We start from the raw sequence: 19,985 nt of genomic DNA, 5'->3' as shown, positions 1-19,985 counted from the left end.
GGGTGACAAGAGCACTGGAACAGGATGCCCAGGCAGGCTATGTAATCTCCCTCTCTGGAGATGTTTAAAACCCACCTGGATGCATTCCTTGGGTGGCCCTGCTCTGGCAGGGGGGTTGGACTTAATGATCTCAAGGTCCCTTCGAACCCCTAACTTTCTGTGATTCTGTGAAAGCACACCAGTTTTAATGAGATTAAGCAGGAAAAAGCTCACAATGTGTGAGAAAGTCATGAAGTATTACTCCTTCGCAAATATTTGCTGTTTAGTAGGATTTTACTATGAAACTGATTCTTAGTGAACATCAGGCCTCTGAGTACTCACCTGATACAAAACTACTGAATGATGTATAGTGTCATATATTGTCATAAATTCAGGGTGGATTACACTTCCTCACAACTAGATTAAAATGTAGATTTCTGAACAGATGGCAGCTCAGCAGTACTAAAAAAACAACAGTGTTTGTTTTCACTAAGTTATTTTGTACATATGAAGTGTGTCTTTTGTAAAGCAAAGGTTGAACAAAATAAATGCCTTTGTATTAATTATTTTACAAAGAAAAACCCGTATTTTTGAAATTAACATGTATGCTCTAGCTGATGATCTACTTACAAATCTGTAACTTCATTGTATAGATTTTTTTGTGGGAATTCAATTTTTGGAACTGTTGCCTTTGACAGATTTTATGGAGGAAATGCCACTCAGAGGTCTAGAATGTGTAGAAAAGTCAAGAAATAGTTGCGCTTATGTTATTTTTTTCCCACTGAAGAATGAAGGATTACATGCCACTGAGTTCTACATGCCTTCCTCCAAGGGAGACTTGAGTAACTTCATGAAGTTTAAACTAAACATATGGACTCCTTATATGCTTTTACTTAACATATCTCTTAAAGCATAGGATTTATTTTTAATCGTTTTCAAGGTACTTGTACCACAAAGAATACTGGGACTCTGTAACCATCAAGATTATGTAAATCAGCAGCACAGGTGGTATTTTCTACATAAAAGCACGTAGACAGTTCTAAATGAAAACTGCAAGCATAAATTAAAATATCCTTCCAGTTTTTAAAGGCTTGCTAGTCAGCAACAAAGAGAATTCTTGAATGTATATTTGCCTTCAGATTATGAACAGAATTCTGGAAATCACATGGCAAAACCCAAGGCTTTTATTATACAGGGCACTGTGGATAGAGCTCAGTATTTTACTTGCTTTTCACCTAACTGCTGCAACTGATCAAGTCTCAGTAGCAGTTCTCTTTCCATGCTTCCCATCATAACAACTTATTACTTGATAAGAGAAAGTGATTGTAAAAAAGACTTTTGGAAAAGAAGCAATATGCAGACAAATACATTTAGCTTCAAAGAGACAAAAGACACACTTTCAGTGAGCAAAGCAATGAATGCCTTCTCCTTGTTCTTGTACACCCTAACTGCTGCATTCTGACCATGACTACCAAAATCCTTCAGTGGAAGTTTTAGTACCGTGACAATGTCTTCAACTGACAACAATGTCTTTGCAACTGACAAAGCACTTGGCAGGTACAGAAACCCCTTAAAAAAAGAAAAAAAAAAAAAAAAAAGAAAGAAGTTACACCGAGAGTAAGGATTCATAGTAAGTAAGTTACACGAAAGAAGAAATGAAGTTATTATGAATGTATTTACATATTTGTTTAAGTACACAAATACAGTGGTAATACAAATGAAGTGCTCTGAGATACTGGTTTCCAATACACAGGTTTATACAGACAGTCTAACTATTTTCCGCATGATGGAATTTAACTATTATGAAGGACAAAAACTGCCCACAAGTGAGTACAATTCTAGAAGTCTGCAGTCAACTTTTAAGTATAGTACAGCAATCTAATGTTCCAGATACAGAGAGAATAAAGACGCTGCCTTTGTTAAATCCCTCTAACAGTACATTATTAACCACAGACATTTACAAGGACAGCACAGTGAAGTGTAAAACTGTTCTAATGGTAGTGCACATGCCTAAAATACTGAAGTATATAGTAACTGAGGAAATAGTTCTTATGCAAACTTATACATGGATCAAACTCTTAAGCTTTTTCACTATACTCTCTCCAAACACAGGCTTCCCCAGTCAGACCCAGAGTACACACAAGCAAGTAGCTAATGTTCTGAAAACATCCAAGGAAGAGTGAACTTTTGAGAGGGGCAAAAAAGTATTTGTAAATTTTATTAATTATGCTTCATAAAAGATCAACAGGCCTTTAAAAATAAAAAGTTTTCAAGCAAGGAAGAATTTCTCAAAATACCTAACTGTTCAAACAAAACCTCTGCATACACATTCACTTCCAGCATGGAACTACCCATTACTTAAGTCACACTAGTATGAACAGTACTTCTGATACTGTTACAAGTACTGTGAAGACAGAATACCTACTTTCTTAGACTGTTTACAGTAACAAGTAATATGAAGAACCTCCCATGTTCCATAGCTAACAGGTGCTAACCACCTGCAACAGTTTTTTGAACCTAAGCATATTGAGTCATTCATTCCTAGCTAATGATATTAGGCATACTCAGGCTGAATACAGTCAAGAATTAAGTATGGTATACACCTGAAGTGTAAAAATTCTCAGGACTTCATAGCAAGAATAAGTTGCTTTGATTGTTTTTTGTTTTGTTTTGTTTTTTTTAAGAATTATTTTTTTGAGTCTCGGTATGAAACTGAAGGCCTGAACCTACTTATTTTTAAACCTGTAGATGCTAAATGAAACATGCAAATTTACTGAAGACTCAATAGCAATGTGTATTTTTCACTTGCAATAACCTCCAGCCTCAGAGTGCAGGAAATAAAATTTTATCAATAAAACAAATGTTTGCAACTACCCATTTAACCAAACTAAACAGAGATAGGACAGACTTTCAAATTCTAAAGCTCTCAAATGCCAGAGTCTTTCACTTTGTCCTTCATATTCTTTACTAAAAAATAAATTCATTATCACCACCTCTACTATACTTAAGACTCTACTGCAGGTTATTTAATTCCCCCCTTTTATGAAAAAGAATGAGTATTAAAAATTCTTTTTTGTTACATGGAAAGTTAAATATTAAGTGTGAATGAAGACAGCAAACAACAACGTAAAATCTTATAGCTTTAAAAATTTCAAGAGAAAACTCTCAGTCAGAATGGGGCCATAAAAATAAGTATAAATGATTTAAATAAAGTTAGATGGTTTTGATTTGTATACATGTTCCCTGCCAGACTGATTTTTTAAAACAAGAAATGTCAAGTCATTGTCTTTAGTTTAGGTTTGTTTATATTCTACATTTTTAAATCAGACAAAAGCAAGAGTTCTTTACAGAGAATTAAGCCAATAATTTTAGCAAAATTATACAAAAAACTTTCTTAAACCAAGTAAAAGATTTATAGTTACAGTAGAATAATAAAAAGGGGGTAAAGTCTGCCGCCTGTGGCGGGAAAACTGAAATGGCCATCTGATAACAGGCGGTCAACTCTGTAAACCATCTTTCTTTTCCAGCCCTGTTACCACAGGGTTCTTTTAAGGTCATTGGGTTTCTGGCAAAAGCATCCTGTAATGGCAGCTGCTGGAGTCTGTCCATGTTCCTCCAAGTGCCTTTTAAGTCACATGGAGAACTCCCAATTGTAATGTCTCCGCTCTAGTTTAGGGTATTTTTGCTAGTAAAGCCACTGGTAACACAGGAGATCAGCCATGCATTATCTGCCCTCCATGACAAAATAATTTTCATCGATGCACAGCAGACTGGAGAACACTGGTAGCTACCCGAGCAGGAATCTACCAAAGCCAAAAAAAATAAGACAACATCAGCACATATCTTTCCAGTCAACATACAAGTGCCTCTCAATGTACTTTTAAATGATACGTTGCCAAAATTAAGTGTTTGAATTTAAAATCCAACCAGCTATACGATGTTTTGCACCCACCTGTAGCTACACCGAAGTTCCCTGTATTTTCCTTCTTTATTGGAAGTTAAAATGAAAAAATCACCTTTCCAGCGGAAGAGGATGTTTCGAAGGAAAGTAAACGGAGCATAAACATGCACAGAAGAAAGAGCAAATCAGATAACACTACCAATATGCAGAAAAAGTCTCAATGAATAATAAAGTTAAAAAAAAAATCCAGTAAGAGGGTAAAAAAATTAATTATTTTCACAGGCTTTTAAATTTTTAATGGAACACTGTGTTAAAAGACATGTCATTGAATTCCATAGTTTGACCTATTTCAGTGACAGCGTAACATTATTTTGCTTTCACTGTGATAGTGAAAAATAGACACACATCACTGCAATTTAAGAAGAGTAATGTCTAAGTAGCTGAATCAGTATTAACTTCAGCTGTGAACAGCTACAAATATTATGGTGTACAGTAAAGGCCAACCAATGTAGATACATCCCTCAACAGACCAGAATCCTCAGGTCTCCTGCACACAACTTTTCCAATGTGAAGCTTTAAGTTTGCCTTTTTTAATGATTTTCAAATTTTAAAAATTTTATAATAAGGTCTGATAATTGGACTTTAAAAATGTTAAACTGCCATTTACAGTTGGATCTTTTTAATCTTTACAAGCTGTTTATGAAGCACCTTGTGCACAGTCAGCCAAGCAAACAATGCAGCAGCAGAAAACAGAAGAGGAATAGCAGGATTCTTCACCAACTACAGATCCAGGATTAGTGCAAGCTTAAGCTTTATAGAGAAAGTGAGGCAGCGTATAGGGCTATACAACCAAATTCTTTAAGGAACAGAAAAATCTCACAGACTTTTTTTAGTAAGAAGCAAAGCAAAGAAGCTCCTGAAATACTTAAGAAAGCAGCCTTCAGCCATCAAGGTTAGGATTACAACTGAAACTTTTTTCCCTGATGAAAACTTTCATTCCCAAAAGCAGAAGAGACTAAAAAGCCAAAAGCTGTACTCAGAAAAGTACAAAATTCTACCGCACCTAACAGTGGAAAGGAGTTTTGAATAACCCAAATTCAAGTCTGTCTATCTCTGAGATGCTCATATTCCAACTATTCTAATTAGTATGTGAACTGTTTTAAAATTTAGACCTGAACAGATCTAAGTATTTTTAAAATGACAGCCCATAAGGAATGGAGAAGAATATATAACAGTGAAAAATGGATATGACTGTAGTAGAACATTCAATTCATGACAAGACAGAGCCTCATTTGAGTAACACAGTCAATGGAGTCTTCACACAAGTATTTTGGTTTTATGATTTTGAAGCAGATCTGGTTTTCAATGGATGACACACTGCTGTATGAACATCCCTGGAAAGACATATAATTCTCAAACATCTAAAATTTATGCTTGGTTACTTTATTGTTGATACTTGAACGATTTTAAGAATTTTTAAAGTCGCTATTTTTGTAAATTCTGCTTAAGAGTCCAATGGAACAGCATGAGTAATTCAACTTTTGGAAGGGCATTTACTTTAAAGTTAAGAGAAAAAACAATGCTCCATCGAGGTACAGACACAACTGTAAGATAACGTGAGGAAAAGCAGCAGAGTCAGATGTTTCCAAAGATTTTTTTTTCCCCACCCCATCCGAAGTTTCGGTGTCTAATGAGAAGCACTCACCCAGTGCTGCCTTCCAACGAAAGGAGACGAACAGCTACTTGCCATGGTGTTCGAAAGGAATGCTATTCTGAGGTAGGGGAAAAGACAGCAATTTGTAACAGTTCCACTGCCCCAATATATAAAGATGCGTAACAAAGCAGCAGCAAATTTATCTTTTGATGAGCTCTGATTTCAGGCTTCTACAGGATATTTCTATCATATTAAGAGATACGTAAAAGGAACTAATAATTATTCCTCAAAGAAAGCTGATAGGGTCAGAAGAACAACGCAGAGTACGATGCCTATTAAGAAGGATATATGGAGAAAGAGCTCATGAGGAGATGGAAAATGCAGAGGTACTGGGACTATGTTGCTTTTTCCCCAGGGAAGCAGCACAATACTGAAGCTGTTAAATGCCAGTGTTGCCTATGGCCTTCTAAAAACTTCTGTCAAAGACACTTAGTAAAACACTTCTTTGTACAGCATTCCAATCTTTTCTAGCAACTACAGAGAGAATACCTCTATTGCCAGTAGGAATTATGCACAGCTTTAACTTCTGGGTGCTGAACAAAATTTAACAACTTACTGTATATCACGAGCAGTCAGATTGACCCTTCTGTGACAGGAAATTAAGGCTACTCAACAGTAACTAGATTTTTTTATATGATAACTGCTTTTGGGATGCAGTCTCTGAACTGATTCAAAGCAGTGTTTACTCTAATACTCATACTACCTTCTTTACTAAGGAGACCTACTGAACAATTCACTCATAGAGCAGACGGATCTTTCAACAGCTGTTATGATTTTCTGTCTGGCGCAGATCACAACTCTTCATTGCACAGAGACATAATTTAGGCTTGCTCTAAACCTCAATACATCACCTAGAAATTAATCTACTTCTGATGCCAAGGTAAAGGGGATTTCAGTGGCTAACTGCCTTCATTTAGACCTCTGTTCTGCTTGCCTTTATATGCAAGTTATTTAAATTTTAAGGAGAAAGTTCTTCATGTATGTTTTCCACAAAACTGTCAGTTCCTGTTAATATCATAGTCTCTAACATCATACACCAACTAACTCAAACTGATCTTTCACCCTCAGACAAACTGAAAGATGCAGTTTTAAAACTCTCCCACTGTACAATCTATTTTCCCAAGTTCAATTTTTTATGGATCTTCTCTGTGTTATGTTACAGTTCTCCAGTGATTTAACATACAGAGAAATAAACTAAGAGTAATGTTCCAGCATATCCCCCACCAATGACATGAAATAACCTCTGAATTTGTTTGTTACTGTATCATACATAGATTCAAGGATGAAATTATGCTCTTTTGTTATGACATCACACTGACTTCTCCAGAATTATGCTCCTCAGTCATTGTGTACTACAGATTATGTGTTCTCACACATAAGACTATGGGCTCCACTCCTTCATCCTAGTCAGGTTTTGAAGTACTGCAGGAACTTGTTTAATTTGAACAGACTCTACCTGACTGCTCAACTCTCACTAATGTTTACTGCTGTCAACTATCCCACACCTTGCAAGCTTTTAGCTGTTGCATTCACTTCCATACAACTGAGAAAAACTGAATAACGCATGCCATTAAATTTATGCAATTTCATCAGAAACAGTGAAGTTTCATGAAGAATTTCATAGACGTTCTAGCCATTATGCCTACAAGCACCCAATACTTAGTGTTACACAGTACTAGTCTTTCTAATGAGCATGATTTAGCTACTTTGTGGACAATACCTTGGAGGTGGGAAATGTACATGGCGCTTATTTTGCTAGCCTTACCAATTACTGTTCTTCTAAAGACTGCTTTCCGCACAAATTTTGGTTCCCATTAACTACATCTCCAGCCTCAGTTTTCAGTTTCAAGATGGACCAATCAGAATTTGTTTTGGAAAAAGAAAGATAAAAACGTAGAGTCATCTTTAAGAACTGTACTTGGAGGTAAACAGTTTTCACTATTACTTTGAGTAACCTCTGCACATTTCCACTGGTCTAAGTTTGACAAGCAGTAGCCCTTCCTCTAGATGAGGAGAGGTGATCACTGATGCAGCACTGCCTTACCAAATCAAGGCAGTGAAGTAAAACAACAAAACTAATTTATCAAGTTATAAATAACAACTCCAACAAATGCAGTTCTTCACATAAAACATCTGTAGATCTGCATGTCAGACTTCAAAAGCTGCTTTCTACCAGAAATACAGTCTAAGCACTCCCTTAAAAAGAAGCAGCGGTAGCATATTTACCTAAGACCTCCGAAGCAAACGCACTAGGAATGAGCATGAACAGTTGCTATTCTTTGCTGTTCTCCTGATAAAAAGGGGTATTCTACAGGATGATTTTCTATATTCTTATGCCTATCCAATCAAAAATCTCCTTAATAACCTTGCCATGTGAGTTGGATACTTTAAAAGGCTTTCCTGACTAAGAAAAAGGTATAAAGATAATGGGAAACTTATTACTTTAATTGGCAACCCGGTTAATATCTAAAGATATTTTTTTATTATGGAAGACCTACTTTAACCTAATGAAGACAGTGAGAGCTTATGCAGCTATGAAAAACTGCATCTTCAGCCATGTTGCCTGCTATAGTATAAGCAAAAACTGAGAAAGTTAAAAACTGAATTTTCTCTAATGAGCTCCTGGGAAAGGATTGTAAAGTAAAGCCTAAGTAAATCTCTCTTGCCTTCCAAATCCAAGAAGTCCATGGGAAGCAGTTTAAACCACACCGGAATCACATACTATTTTTCAGTCACCACGAATGGAGACCAGCAGTGGCTCACTGCTTAGTAAGAACTAAACCAAAGCCAACAGATGATGAATGACTAATTCTATCACACTCAGGAAAGATCTCAACAAGGCTGATACTAGGATTGTAAAAAAGTCAACAAAATGATCCCATACTTAAAGCAGAGCGCTAAAAAAGGCATCTATGGAAATGTCATTAAGCTAGATTGTACTGTTGGCCCACACCACAAATTATACACCTGGATATTCAAAGACTTCTAAAAAAAAATTCCACAGTCCTACAAGATCTCAGAGTACACCCATTTTACAAGTTAGGTAGAACCAAAATGTATCTGTAAACCCAACTGGATCACTTGGACCTTACAATGCTTAGGAAAGTGTCATGTGCACACTGAGCTACATGTAATGCAGGAAAAAAAAAAAAAAAAAAAAGATACACTCTCTCCTAGCAACGGTCAAGGAAGACGGCTGCATGTATTTCTGTTACTACTACATTTACTATTTCTGTGACCAGTGACAGACACAAAGCATCCAAGATTTGCTCAGAACGCCAGAGATGAAGCCTAGGCATACAAACTTCAGCAGGAAACCATCTTTACAGAGTAAACGGGGAACTTGGCATCACAGCCTCACAGAACAGCCAAGGTCAGAAGGGACCCCTAGAAAGCACCTAGCCCAAACCCACTACCCGGAAGTGTAGCAAACTAGAGCAGGCCACTCAGGAAAATGTCCAGTTGGGTTCTGAGTAATTAAGATGTGGAAGACTGCCCAGCCTCACAGTAAAAAAGTTTTTTCTTATGTCTAAATGGAATTTCTTATATTCCAATTTGTGCCCAATATACATTGTTCCATTCATAGGATATCGCCGAGAATAATATGGCTGCACCTTCTTTACATCATTCTACCAGGTATTTATGAGTATTTAGAAGACCTGTATCTATGTGCAGGTCTACACTCTTTGCTTTCACACTGCTTACAAACTTCAGCCATTAGACCTTGTGGTGGAATAAACTGTAGTTCAGTGAATAATTTAAGCTAGAAAAAATTGCCACCAGAACCAACATTGAAGCCCCTGCCTGTCTCCTATTCTCACCCAGTCATTTCTGTTCCTGAACTGTTTATCCCTCATGCAAGCACAAAGAATTGCTACATGGTGAAATTCTTTCAGCTGAACACCAACCAAAAGAATCCCACTTCATTTGTATTACAGTAGAATTGTTTCTCCAATCCAGTTCTATCTCAGTCTTCATTAGAGATACCCAGCTGGCCTCCATCTAAGAGAGCATTCCATCTAGCAGTAAGATTTTTATATAGAAGAACACGTACTATCCAAAATAATTAATTCTGCCAATTAAACAATTAAGCCAGAAGGAACCAAGTTAATTTTTATCAATATGCTCCATCAACAAGGAATAAAATGAGTCCAGAGAAAAAAATCATGCAGTTAGAACACCAGCACAGCACTGAGGTATGGAGGAAAAACCCCTAGGCAACCATACCAGTTTTCATGACAAGCTGTTCTCCCAGTAATGTTGCAGTATGCCTAACAGTACAGGTGACTCCCCATCCTAGAGGTCAGATGGAAAGCAAGCTGTACAAAGCCTACTTTGTGACAAGTTGTGTGAATATGCTGAAAAAGAAGTTTCAGCTATGGCAAATGAGAGTTAAAAATGTCTTTAAACATTGTCTGTCAGTCTCTGCTAAGTCACCATGCCCAGTGAGGATGCTTTCATTGATGAATATGGCTATGAATCACTATCATTCAACCTCCTGCCATCCTCTTCAAATGAGCTTTCTGGAACCTATCTATCACCCATGTATGTGGCTTCTTATCTGTTCTGAATTACAGTACTGAACTACTACATTTCTTCACTTTTGCACTTTTTTGTTCTTCACCGACCATTTCTTGCCTTTTCTGCACCAATATTCTCTGCTGTTAAGAGAATTTGGAAACATGACTCACAACTGCCTCCAACTCACTCTGCTTCCTCATTGATAGCAAATATGAGAACCGAGTATTTTATGTGTACTGCAGCCACGGTAAAAAAAAAAACCAAACAATTTTCCTTTAAAGTCAAATACAGCCATGTCACATCCAGTTAAAATGTCATGTATTTACATGAATCAGTATCATCTGCAAAATCAGCACGAAATCACATCAATTAGCTGGTATATCCTTTTGGCAAATTACCTTTATCAAACTATCCTCATTTTTTCATTATACAGAAATCTTGTTTACCTGCGAGGTTGACATGCGAGAGGTATCTTGTCGGCCTGTTAAGTCAGACGACGAGATATTGACTGGGGCACCACGATGCAATCTCATACTCACTTTCCTTTCTCGTTCCATACCAGATACTGGCCGAGGAGAAGTGTTGGCTGCGAGAAAAGCTGCATTAGATTCTTGTAACTCAAAATGGAACTACAACATGGTCCCTGGAAAAATTACATTCTCACTGTTTGCATATAAAGCTTCCACAGACACAAACAAGAGAAATCAAGGCATTTGTTCTACATTCACATAAAACAACTGGTAGGTAATGAGTGTATATGTTTATCATGAATCTACTGAAAAGCAAGGGGATAAAAAACAAACAAAACCCCAAGAACTTCAGAGAATAAATACTACTCAGATATCCTAATTCTAATTTTTAATTTCCAATGACTAGGAACACGCTGCAAACTACTCTACAAGGTGCCTCTATCCAGGTAGATACTTACCAGCATGTGAAGTGGGGGTAAGAGGAGTAGGAGGAGCTACATCTTGCGTTCCTCTCAGCCTGCCAGAAGCAGTGGAGGGTAATCCACGCACAGTTGGATTTCGTGTATGTCTCAATCTTTCCTCTCGCTCTCGTCTTTCACGTTCAGCATCTTCAGCTGCTCTGCTTGCCCCCTACGGGTCAAGACTAGTGAACAACTTGGGGGATTATAGAGCTTACAAATACATACTCAAGCAGAAATACCGAAAATAAAGAACTGGACAACCTATGAACTGAAGGTTGCTAGGGCATTGTTTATTTTGGCAAAATTTAAGGAGAACTGCCACAAATTTTTTCATACACCTGCTGGGACAGTCTTCCATATGCCAATGTGCACAAATACTGTGTACACCCCCTCAACAGTTGCAAAAGACTTATGCTGAAGATCAAAGGGGGACAAAATAGTAATTCTGAAGCCTAGTCTGGTGAATATCCTTAAGAAACTGGTTCAGAAGCCTTACACAGTTAAGACCCTGTAACTTCCAACATAATTGTCATTTAACCCCCATCTCATGGCTCCTGTATCTGCTGCCTTTTTTCATTCCCTCATCTTTTTTTCCTAGACAACAGAGCTTCCAGGAGCAAAAAACATGACAATTCAGCAGTATGAGTTACAATACTCAAAACAGACCACAAAGTGAAAAAAAAAAATCTAGGAAAAAGTTTAAGAAAGCTATGCCAGCTACTCACAAATTTCAGCATGTTCCAGTCAAACACATAGTCATAGGAGAAACCCTGTCGGTGGAAGAGGTTTCTGAATAATTGCCTTAGATAGGAATAGTCCGGTTTGTCATCAAAACGCAAAGAACGGCAGAAATTCAAATATGTGGCAAATTCAGCTGTAATTAAAAAAAAGAAAAACTGGGTTTTTTTCCCCCTCCAGCTTCAAATTATCTTTCTATAGTTGTTTTTTTTTTTTTTTTTTTTAATCACAAAAAACCCCCACAACCACCTAAAACCCACAAAAAATAGGGTATCTCCTAAACATAAGGAAAAAAATAATGACCTAATACCAGAAATCTACTGAAGGCAACACTACAGCACATCTACCAAGCCAAGCCTGAAAAAGCAATTAGTTTTGGCAAAGATTTAATTTTTCAACAGTAGAGAAGATCCAATATTAGAGTTCTTTAAGCAATAGTTGTAGGTGGGAGCATACAGTTTTAAAACTACTGTTGAACAAAGCAAAAGAGTTAATGAACGTAAAGGAACTTGTATGAAGCAACATTTGAAATCGATCAAAGACAGTAAATTTTTATACAATCCCAAGAAGAACTACAGTTCTCATTATTGTACCTAGCTGCTGAAGCCAAGAGCACAGAAAGAACAGACACAGCACTCTTAATGAAAGATCAACAATATTATCTGATGGTAGCTAATACTAACAAGTTTTAAAACAGATTAAAGTATTATTTTGTGGGTATCAAAAATGCCTTGTTATTAATGCTGCTCAACTATGAAACTGAGAAACAGAACAGCTTTCAGGCACAATGTTAGGATACAGGAGTGTTTCTTACGCCTCTCACAGACGCTGACCATCAAGAGAACAAACTAGATGAACCTGGAAGGACAATTACCGAGTAAAACAACTGCAATAGTTAAGAGGTGCATCTGACTACACAATCCAATTCCTCCAAGAAACAGTACCCATATAATGAAATGGGGTAGTTTCAAAAGCTATTTGTCTGTTATCGAGTTATTCAACCAGCACAGATGCGTACACACACAATACAGTGTACAAGGGTTAATTAGAAATTCTCTGTAAACAAGGAGATCTCAGTCTTGAAGGCACAGTATCTTTATCACAGATCTGGCAAAGAATAGGGGAAGATAAATAAAAAAAAAGGAGTGAAAGATTAGTAGAATTCAGAGTAAAGAAAAAAGAAATACCACTAAAAGGTGAACATGTAGGCCTACTGCCACAAAAGGGTAACTTACAAGGGTATCCTTTACACAAAACCTCAATGGGTGTAGACATTTTCTTTTCACTGATACGTTCATATTTCTGCCTCTTTGTTGCTGCTTTCAGTCCCTGCCAGGGGAGGGAGCCCAGGTTAAAATACATCAGTACATAGCCCAAGGACTCCAAGTCATCTCTGCGAGATTGCTCTACAACAGCATAAAAAAGTGGACTCATTAGGTTTCATATTCTACTGGAAATACAAGACTGTGCAACAACACTGTCATAAACATCCTTAGAAAAACAAGAAACAGCAAAGACTTACTTTGCCCACGATAAGCTCATACAGTACAAGAAAAAGCCTACCATCCTTGCAGTTACTAAAAAAAAGTGCTAATTCCTGAGAATTACAAACTGACCGAAGGCCACCCAGCTGAAAGACAGGAGGCCAAGCATGCTGCACTGTTAGTGCCAGACATAAGGACTGTCTTCTATGTCTCCACAAAGCAACATCTACTTTCACTACAACTACATACACTGACACATTTACAGTTTTGATTTATTGCTTTCTCTTGCTCACCAATTCCAAGATGAGTGTTGATGGATGCGTAACGAGCAGTTCCTGTTAAGTTTTTATTTTCACGATATGGAATATGCTGGTGAGTTCGAGCATCTCGATACTTCTTTGCTAATCCAAAGTCTATTATGTAGACAAGATTGCCTTTCTTCCCCAGGCCCATTAAGAAGTTATCTGGCTTAACATCTCGGTGGATGAAGTTCTTAGAGTGAATATATTCAATTCGACTAATCTAAATACAGAGAAAAAAATAATCATTGTCAACAGACTAGGCATACACCCCTTTTTCTTATAAAAACACGAGCAACATAGTCTTAATGAGAGAAGAGGTAAAGGAACTTTTATTGTAAAATATAAGGGCCTTAAATAGGACATAATTTAGATTACAACAGATAAATCTTGTCTTCAGCTCTTTCCCTGTGTCTATTTTATATTTGTTTCCAAAAAGCTTATTGAGGAAATTTCTTTGGTTTGGAGCAGTGTGACGTCTGGATTGAAAACAGTGTAGGTTCAGTTTTTAAAAATCAAATTATGACTTATTATGTCTCTTGATGTGACATTTGGTATTTATAGAAACACAACTGATTTTGAGTCTTTTTGCTAATGATTACAGTGTATTCACCTCTAAACAAACCTCTAAAAAACACAGTTGGTTATGATCTCTCAAGAAATTTTAGTATCCCAACATACTGCAATATCAACAAACAATATCAACAAAGCAGCTTCCTACCATTTGGTCAGCAAGTAACAGGACTGTCTTGAGACTGAATTTCCTTGAACAAAAATTGAAGAGATCTTCAAGACTAGGTCCCAAGAGCTCCATCACCATTACGTTGTAGTCCCCCTCAGCTCCACACCACTTAATTGTGGGAATACCCACTGGAAAAAAGGAAACGCTTTTCAGTGTAACAGTTTGATTTATACAGTTAATACAGATACACGGTTAATACATCTTCAGGCTTTTAAGATGATTTCTAAGAGGGTCATTACTGGGAATGCTTCTATTAACAGTAAAGGTTAATATTTTATGCTACATTCAGCCGTTCCAAAATGAAAAGTCTGATAATTTCGCAGCAGAACCAATATAAAACTATAGTAGCACAAGTCTAAAAACAGCCTTCTTCCTCTTCTCCAGGAATCTCTCAGTCTGTGCTTAGCTTGTAACTTGGAAGTATTTACTGTTTTTGCTGGATTTGAATGTTAAACATTTTAAAAGGCAGTAACATCCATGTGTCTACAAGATGGCAATAAGAAACCAATTGGAAGTCTGAAAACAACAATACTGACAAGCCACTGAGGATTATTACTGAAGGCTTTGACTTCTTAATTTCAAAGCCTACAAGATCACTGTAAAATACCTCTCTTTCCCATTTCAATTGCAATTAATTTTCACACTTGTTTCTTAATCTTGTCTCTCCTCCAGCTCCACTGTATTTGCTGAAGTGAATCTCTAACAATGCAGCATAGCTTACGAGATGTATTATCTACTCAGCTTCAGAGAGCTAAAAAAGCCCTGCTTTATGAAGAAACTCATGAAAGTTGATTCAAGCAAAACTCTAGGACTGCTCTAACACTTGAAATTAAACTTGTATGTAGGTAGCCTTATTCAAAGATTCAAATGTCTTTCATTCTATGCATTTTCAAAGTGACAGTGTAATTCACTCATTTTAAATTCTCACCTTTACTACATATGCATTGCTTCTTCCTGAATTCCCTTCATAGAGAAACTCTTACTCAGATGCAAACTTAACTTTCTGCCACCTGCCTCTGTCCCATCCATCCTCAGAAAGACCCCATCATCAAGGCCTCAGCAAGCCCATAAAGGAAGCATTTTACTCTATGAAGGTTATTCAGCTATTGAGGAAGCAATCAGAGGTAACTAAATGCAAATACACGTTATTATCTATTTCTAGATGTGCGATTACTGTATTTTGCATTTGAGATACAGTGTGGAAAGTATTCTTTATGTGTATAGCCCCATTCAGGAAGAATTTAAAGGATTACAAAACAAAAGCAAAACTTCACTACATTGAGTTTATGTCCCAGAACTGCGTGGGAATCTTACATTTGCAGAATTCCAAAATATACAAGTGAGTTATCCTAGTAGTGCAGTACCACAAAGTAGCTACAAAGTTGCTACAACCCGGTTCTCTACTACTAATGCTATTTTATCAGAATTCCCACTGCAAGGAAGTATTTTAACTCAGAAGAAATAATACTAACATATGTAACAAAAATTAACCTAAATTTACTAAATTTAGACTTAGTGCTACAATACTAAGCAAGTCAGGTTAAGTGAATCTAAACAGCGCTCAGTATTTTCACTGACCTCTGCAAAACAAGTCAGTCAGTGTACAACCAAATGGGACCAAACTTTAATCCACATTGCCCAAAGTTTTAAGATTCTGTAACCATGAGCAACACTGGAGGACCTTAGTGGTGATCATGAAGTTTTGTAGCCATGGATTTGGAATTGCTACTCTACATTGCTCACAATAGAGATGAAGTACTTTCATCACCTACTCTGCCCTCTTTGCCACCTTCTCCTTATATGCCAAGAGATCTTAACCATTCAGCATTTACAGGTGGCAGAGATATCAAAGACATAAAACCATTTAAATATCTGAAGAAGGAAAATAATTTGCTTGCCTCCACCCTGCATCATTTTGTAGATTTTACTCTCAATGTGAAGCTGAGGGTGTTTGGTTTTCACACATTCCAACTTAATCGCAACCTCCTCTCCAGCAGCAATATCGGTTCCTAAAAGCAGAAGAATTTTATACATTTATATTTTTTATATTTCTTTTGTCAAGACTGAAACAAAACAAATATTGCTCAGTGGCAAATATCCAGAGATTATTAAGTGCTTTCAGACAATTATGAAGTATCGCAGATTCTCTCCACCAGACTATCAGTTAAGAGACAAATATTAGACATGGCGGCACAGGAAGCCAAAACTGCTGCTACCCCATTGCAAAAAAAAAAAAAAAAAAAAAAATTTAATATACCAGCACATACTCTAAGGGGTGTTCTTCCAGTTTGTGGTTGAAGTACACAAAATAAAAGTTTACACGTGTTGGATGTTTCCCTGCCAACTGAAGAAATGCTAGGAATTCAGATAACCTCCTCTTGTGCCTTTGAAACAAGAGACTACAACCTGCCTAAATTTAAATATACTCCAGATGTATTCTGATACCTTATGATCATAGCCAGCTGGATGGCCTATTATCTAGAATCAAGAATTTGTTCTCTCAAAACACTTTTAAAAAATTTTCATTAAATTCTTGTTTCAGGAATCCAGTGATTGAAAAATGGGCTTGCTTTTCAAAGTTTAAACATATGTAGGGAAGAACTAACATTCTTGAATAGAAACACTGAGTCAAGAAAACACATACAGCCAAACAACTTGGGAACTACAGGAAAGCAGCAACTGGCAAAAGATGTGTGACACTTTTTAGACATATCACCAAGTTTCTATACTTTCAGAATCTGGCTTTCCCTTTTCCACATTACCTCATGGTTTAAGACAACCTGAAATACATCACCTGCTAGTAGTTCTGATCCCCACTCTTAAAAGCTTGAGGTCTGCAAGTTTTTGTTTGAAAAGAAACAGTAATAATTTTGTACTTACTTTCTCCATGATATGCAGGATTTTAGACTTCTACGCTACCTAACCTTCCCTTAGGGCTTTACACAGTTCAAAAACTGTTGTCATTCTTTGCATGGAATTAATTTTTAATTACCCCTAATTATTCTCCATTTCATTTACCTGTACGTTTTACACTTCTGCAATACTCATTTTGAGCCACACAAAGCAATAAGGCAGAGATGAACAATTATATTTTTCCTACTTAGTTTTCTTCCTTATGCTTTTCTTTGAGCATTACAGAGTACTGAGCCACTGTATGCACCTAACTACTACAACTCCAATTGACATTCCTGAGATTAAGAAGCCACTTCAAGGCTTTATAGCCTTCTGTCTACAAAGTCAGGCTAATATCTCACACCTCAGAATGGGCATAACACTCTGGAAGGAACCAACAGTTCAGTTCATGCAAAACAGTATTTTTTTTTTTTTTCAATTAATACAGTGTCTTTTGGTGTACACACACACATGGGTATTAAGATGGTATTGCCGGTACAGCAAGTTCTTCTGAGTTAACACCAGGGCTGATATTTATTAGGCATTTCACAATGCACCTTAAGAACAGGCAGCCAAGAAAGCCCCTCCCCTCCCCTCTACTTTGGAATGTGTTCAACACCCTTGAAGCTGCAATTAAAAATAAATAACTGGAAGACTGTAAATACACAGAAATACATTCCTTTTCAAAGCATAAAACTAAGCTGAAAATCTACAGTGAGGTCACCTACAAAGGGCCGTCAGAAGGTATATGTACTTTAAAAAATTTGTGACTTCTGAAAGAATTTTAGAAGTTATTTTAAGGCACTTGTATCCTACTGTACAGCCTGAACAACCAGGTAGGAAGTTATTTTTTAAAAAATACACAACAGTTCATTATCCCAAAATGCAGAGATTTTGAATGCCTCTCTTTTGGTAGACAAACCAAATGAGCCTCTACAAAAGGCTTTGGTTCCCAAGAGACAGTGCTTTCCTCTAGAAAAAGAAATCCATGCCATTAGGTGCGTCTTCCAGGTCCTAATTTTCTGCTAGTTACTGGCTCAGACATGACATCTGCAGCAAGCCCTAAAAGTAAATCCATGCTACCCACTTAGAGATAAAACGAAGAGGTCAAAAACTGGGCATGAAAAATTCTTGTGCAAAACGCAGCATGGCAGTAATATTAATATAGAGAGAACTATTATTTTCTGCACAGCTTTACTGGTGTAATGTAATAAAGATATGCATAAGGATAAAAGTGAGGAATAAAACCCCATTTATTTTACTTACACTTTAAACTTATCACATAAACTAACTTACCTGAGCAGTAGTCAAATGCTAAAGTAGGAGTTTCACAAATAACCCAAAGATTTTTTCAGATTTTGACTACTGTCTTAACCTCCACCCAAAATCCTTATGGTAGCTCATGATGATTTTTACACAAGCATTTCCACTCTTTCTCACAAGTCTTGAATCTTTTATAGCAGCACTGCAGAGAGAAAGAATCGAGTTCTCTCTCTAGACCAACACATGCCTTCAGCTAAAAACATAGATTTTTTCATCAGCCATACGATTTATACTAAAAGTTAACCAGTATGTAAACAAGTAGCTGCAGCTAACAAATTATTTTGCAATGCCAGCTGTGCACTGCAACATGAAGTACTGCTGTCTAAGAAGAAAACGCACACCTCTCATATTATATACACTACCAAACATACCACATATTTTAACTAGTGATGTTGGTTTTATAAGTTGCCACAACGTTCAAATACAGTGTTCGTTTCTATGTGGAAGAATATAAAATTTGTTGTATTTAACCCATTTGTTATTACTTGAGAGTTTGCAGAATATACTATTTTAAAAATACTTGCTTTCAAAATTTGTACCCACCAGTGCTCATCATACTCATAAGCGGTGAGCTACCATGAGAGAGTTACATGAATAGAAAAGCAACGACAATGCCAAGCCTGCAAATCTTACAACAGCACAGATACCACGTTAGCACAATACAACACACGCAGTAAGGCATTCGAGCAACATTCCAGCAACAGGACAGCAAACTACAATGACTCTTTGAAGGATCTCAGAAAAAATGTTTAACTGAAACTTAGTCATCCGTAGTTGTGTATGTTTTTCTTTAGGCCTCGAAAAAACCCCAAACATTCCTGTGACAGCAATTTTTCCTAACTCAACGCAATGATATTTAACTCTGATGCACAAGTTTTTTTCCCCAAGACATTTTTATGGACCCGGTGGCTGGCATTTTTTTTTTTTTCCCAAATGAGGACATTTATACTCTTATTCCCATTTTACAGATAAGAAGATCACCGATGCCCAAGGTCACAAGACAACAATGGGAAGTGCCAGCTAAATAAACCAGAATTCCTGATTTCCGCACTGTCCATATTAGGACAGTGTGCCAGCGAAATATTAAATCGCTCTTTCTTTGCCCCTAGCAAGGTACTTCATATCAGAAGTCGTATCCTGGATAGCAGCGCAGCCATAACTCCAGACGGGGTGAAATAAGGTCCCAGGGGCCATCTCCAACACAATCTCGCCGGGGGCTGGGAGCAGGCACGGCAGCGAGCAGCGCCCACCCCGACACGGCCCGCAACGTTCTCCTCACAGCCACAGATCCGCCAATCACATCCCCAGCAAGCCGCCCTCCTTACCCAGGTAGATGTCCCCGAAGGAGCCGCTCCCGATCTTCCGGCCCAGCCGGTACCGGTTCCCAACCCTCAGCTCCATGGCCGCAGCTCGGAACGTCCGCGTCCCGGTTCTGTTGCTCTGCCCGCCTTGCCGGCTCGC

General features: G+C 37.4%; 1 protein-coding gene across 10 annotated transcripts in view; it reads right to left on the bottom strand.

Moving 5' to 3' along the window:
• The window catches only part of CSNK1D (casein kinase 1 delta), a 24,924-nt gene extending 4,939 nt beyond the window's left edge, over positions 1–19,985 (bottom strand). The window contains exons 1-11 of one of the 10 annotated variants that reach the window (XR_011729921.1): positions 19,850–19,985; positions 16,208–16,318; positions 14,289–14,437; positions 13,562–13,790; positions 13,020–13,190; positions 11,772–11,920; positions 11,044–11,215; positions 10,562–10,701; positions 5,586–5,652; positions 3,932–3,995; positions 1,480–1,548 (exon numbers count right to left, since the gene is read on the bottom strand). Coding sequence is in view for 5 of the 10 variants with exons in the window: in XM_071764212.1 (XP_071620313.1) it covers positions 3,732–3,782; positions 10,562–10,701; positions 11,044–11,215; positions 11,772–11,920; positions 13,020–13,190; positions 13,562–13,790; positions 14,289–14,437; positions 16,208–16,318; positions 19,850–19,925 (1,248 nt within the window). In the remaining 5 variants the exon portion in view is untranslated. Of the gene's footprint in view, positions 1–880; positions 1,549–1,635; positions 3,783–3,931; positions 3,996–5,302; positions 5,485–5,585; positions 5,653–10,561; positions 10,702–11,043; positions 11,216–11,771; positions 11,921–13,019; positions 13,191–13,561; positions 13,791–14,288; positions 14,438–16,207; positions 16,319–19,849 lie in introns of those variants that run through there. The other 9 variants (XR_011729923.1, XR_011729922.1, XM_071764214.1 and 6 more) reach the window with 9 other exon arrangements.

The sequence above is a fragment of the Heliangelus exortis genome, chromosome 20 (assembly GCF_036169615.1).
Source record: "Heliangelus exortis chromosome 20, bHelExo1.hap1, whole genome shotgun sequence".
Lineage (NCBI taxonomy): Eukaryota > Metazoa > Chordata > Aves > Apodiformes > Trochilidae > Heliangelus > Heliangelus exortis.
The sequence above is the reverse complement of the archived record's forward strand: the minus strand, read 5'-3'. Positions and strand labels throughout refer to the sequence as shown.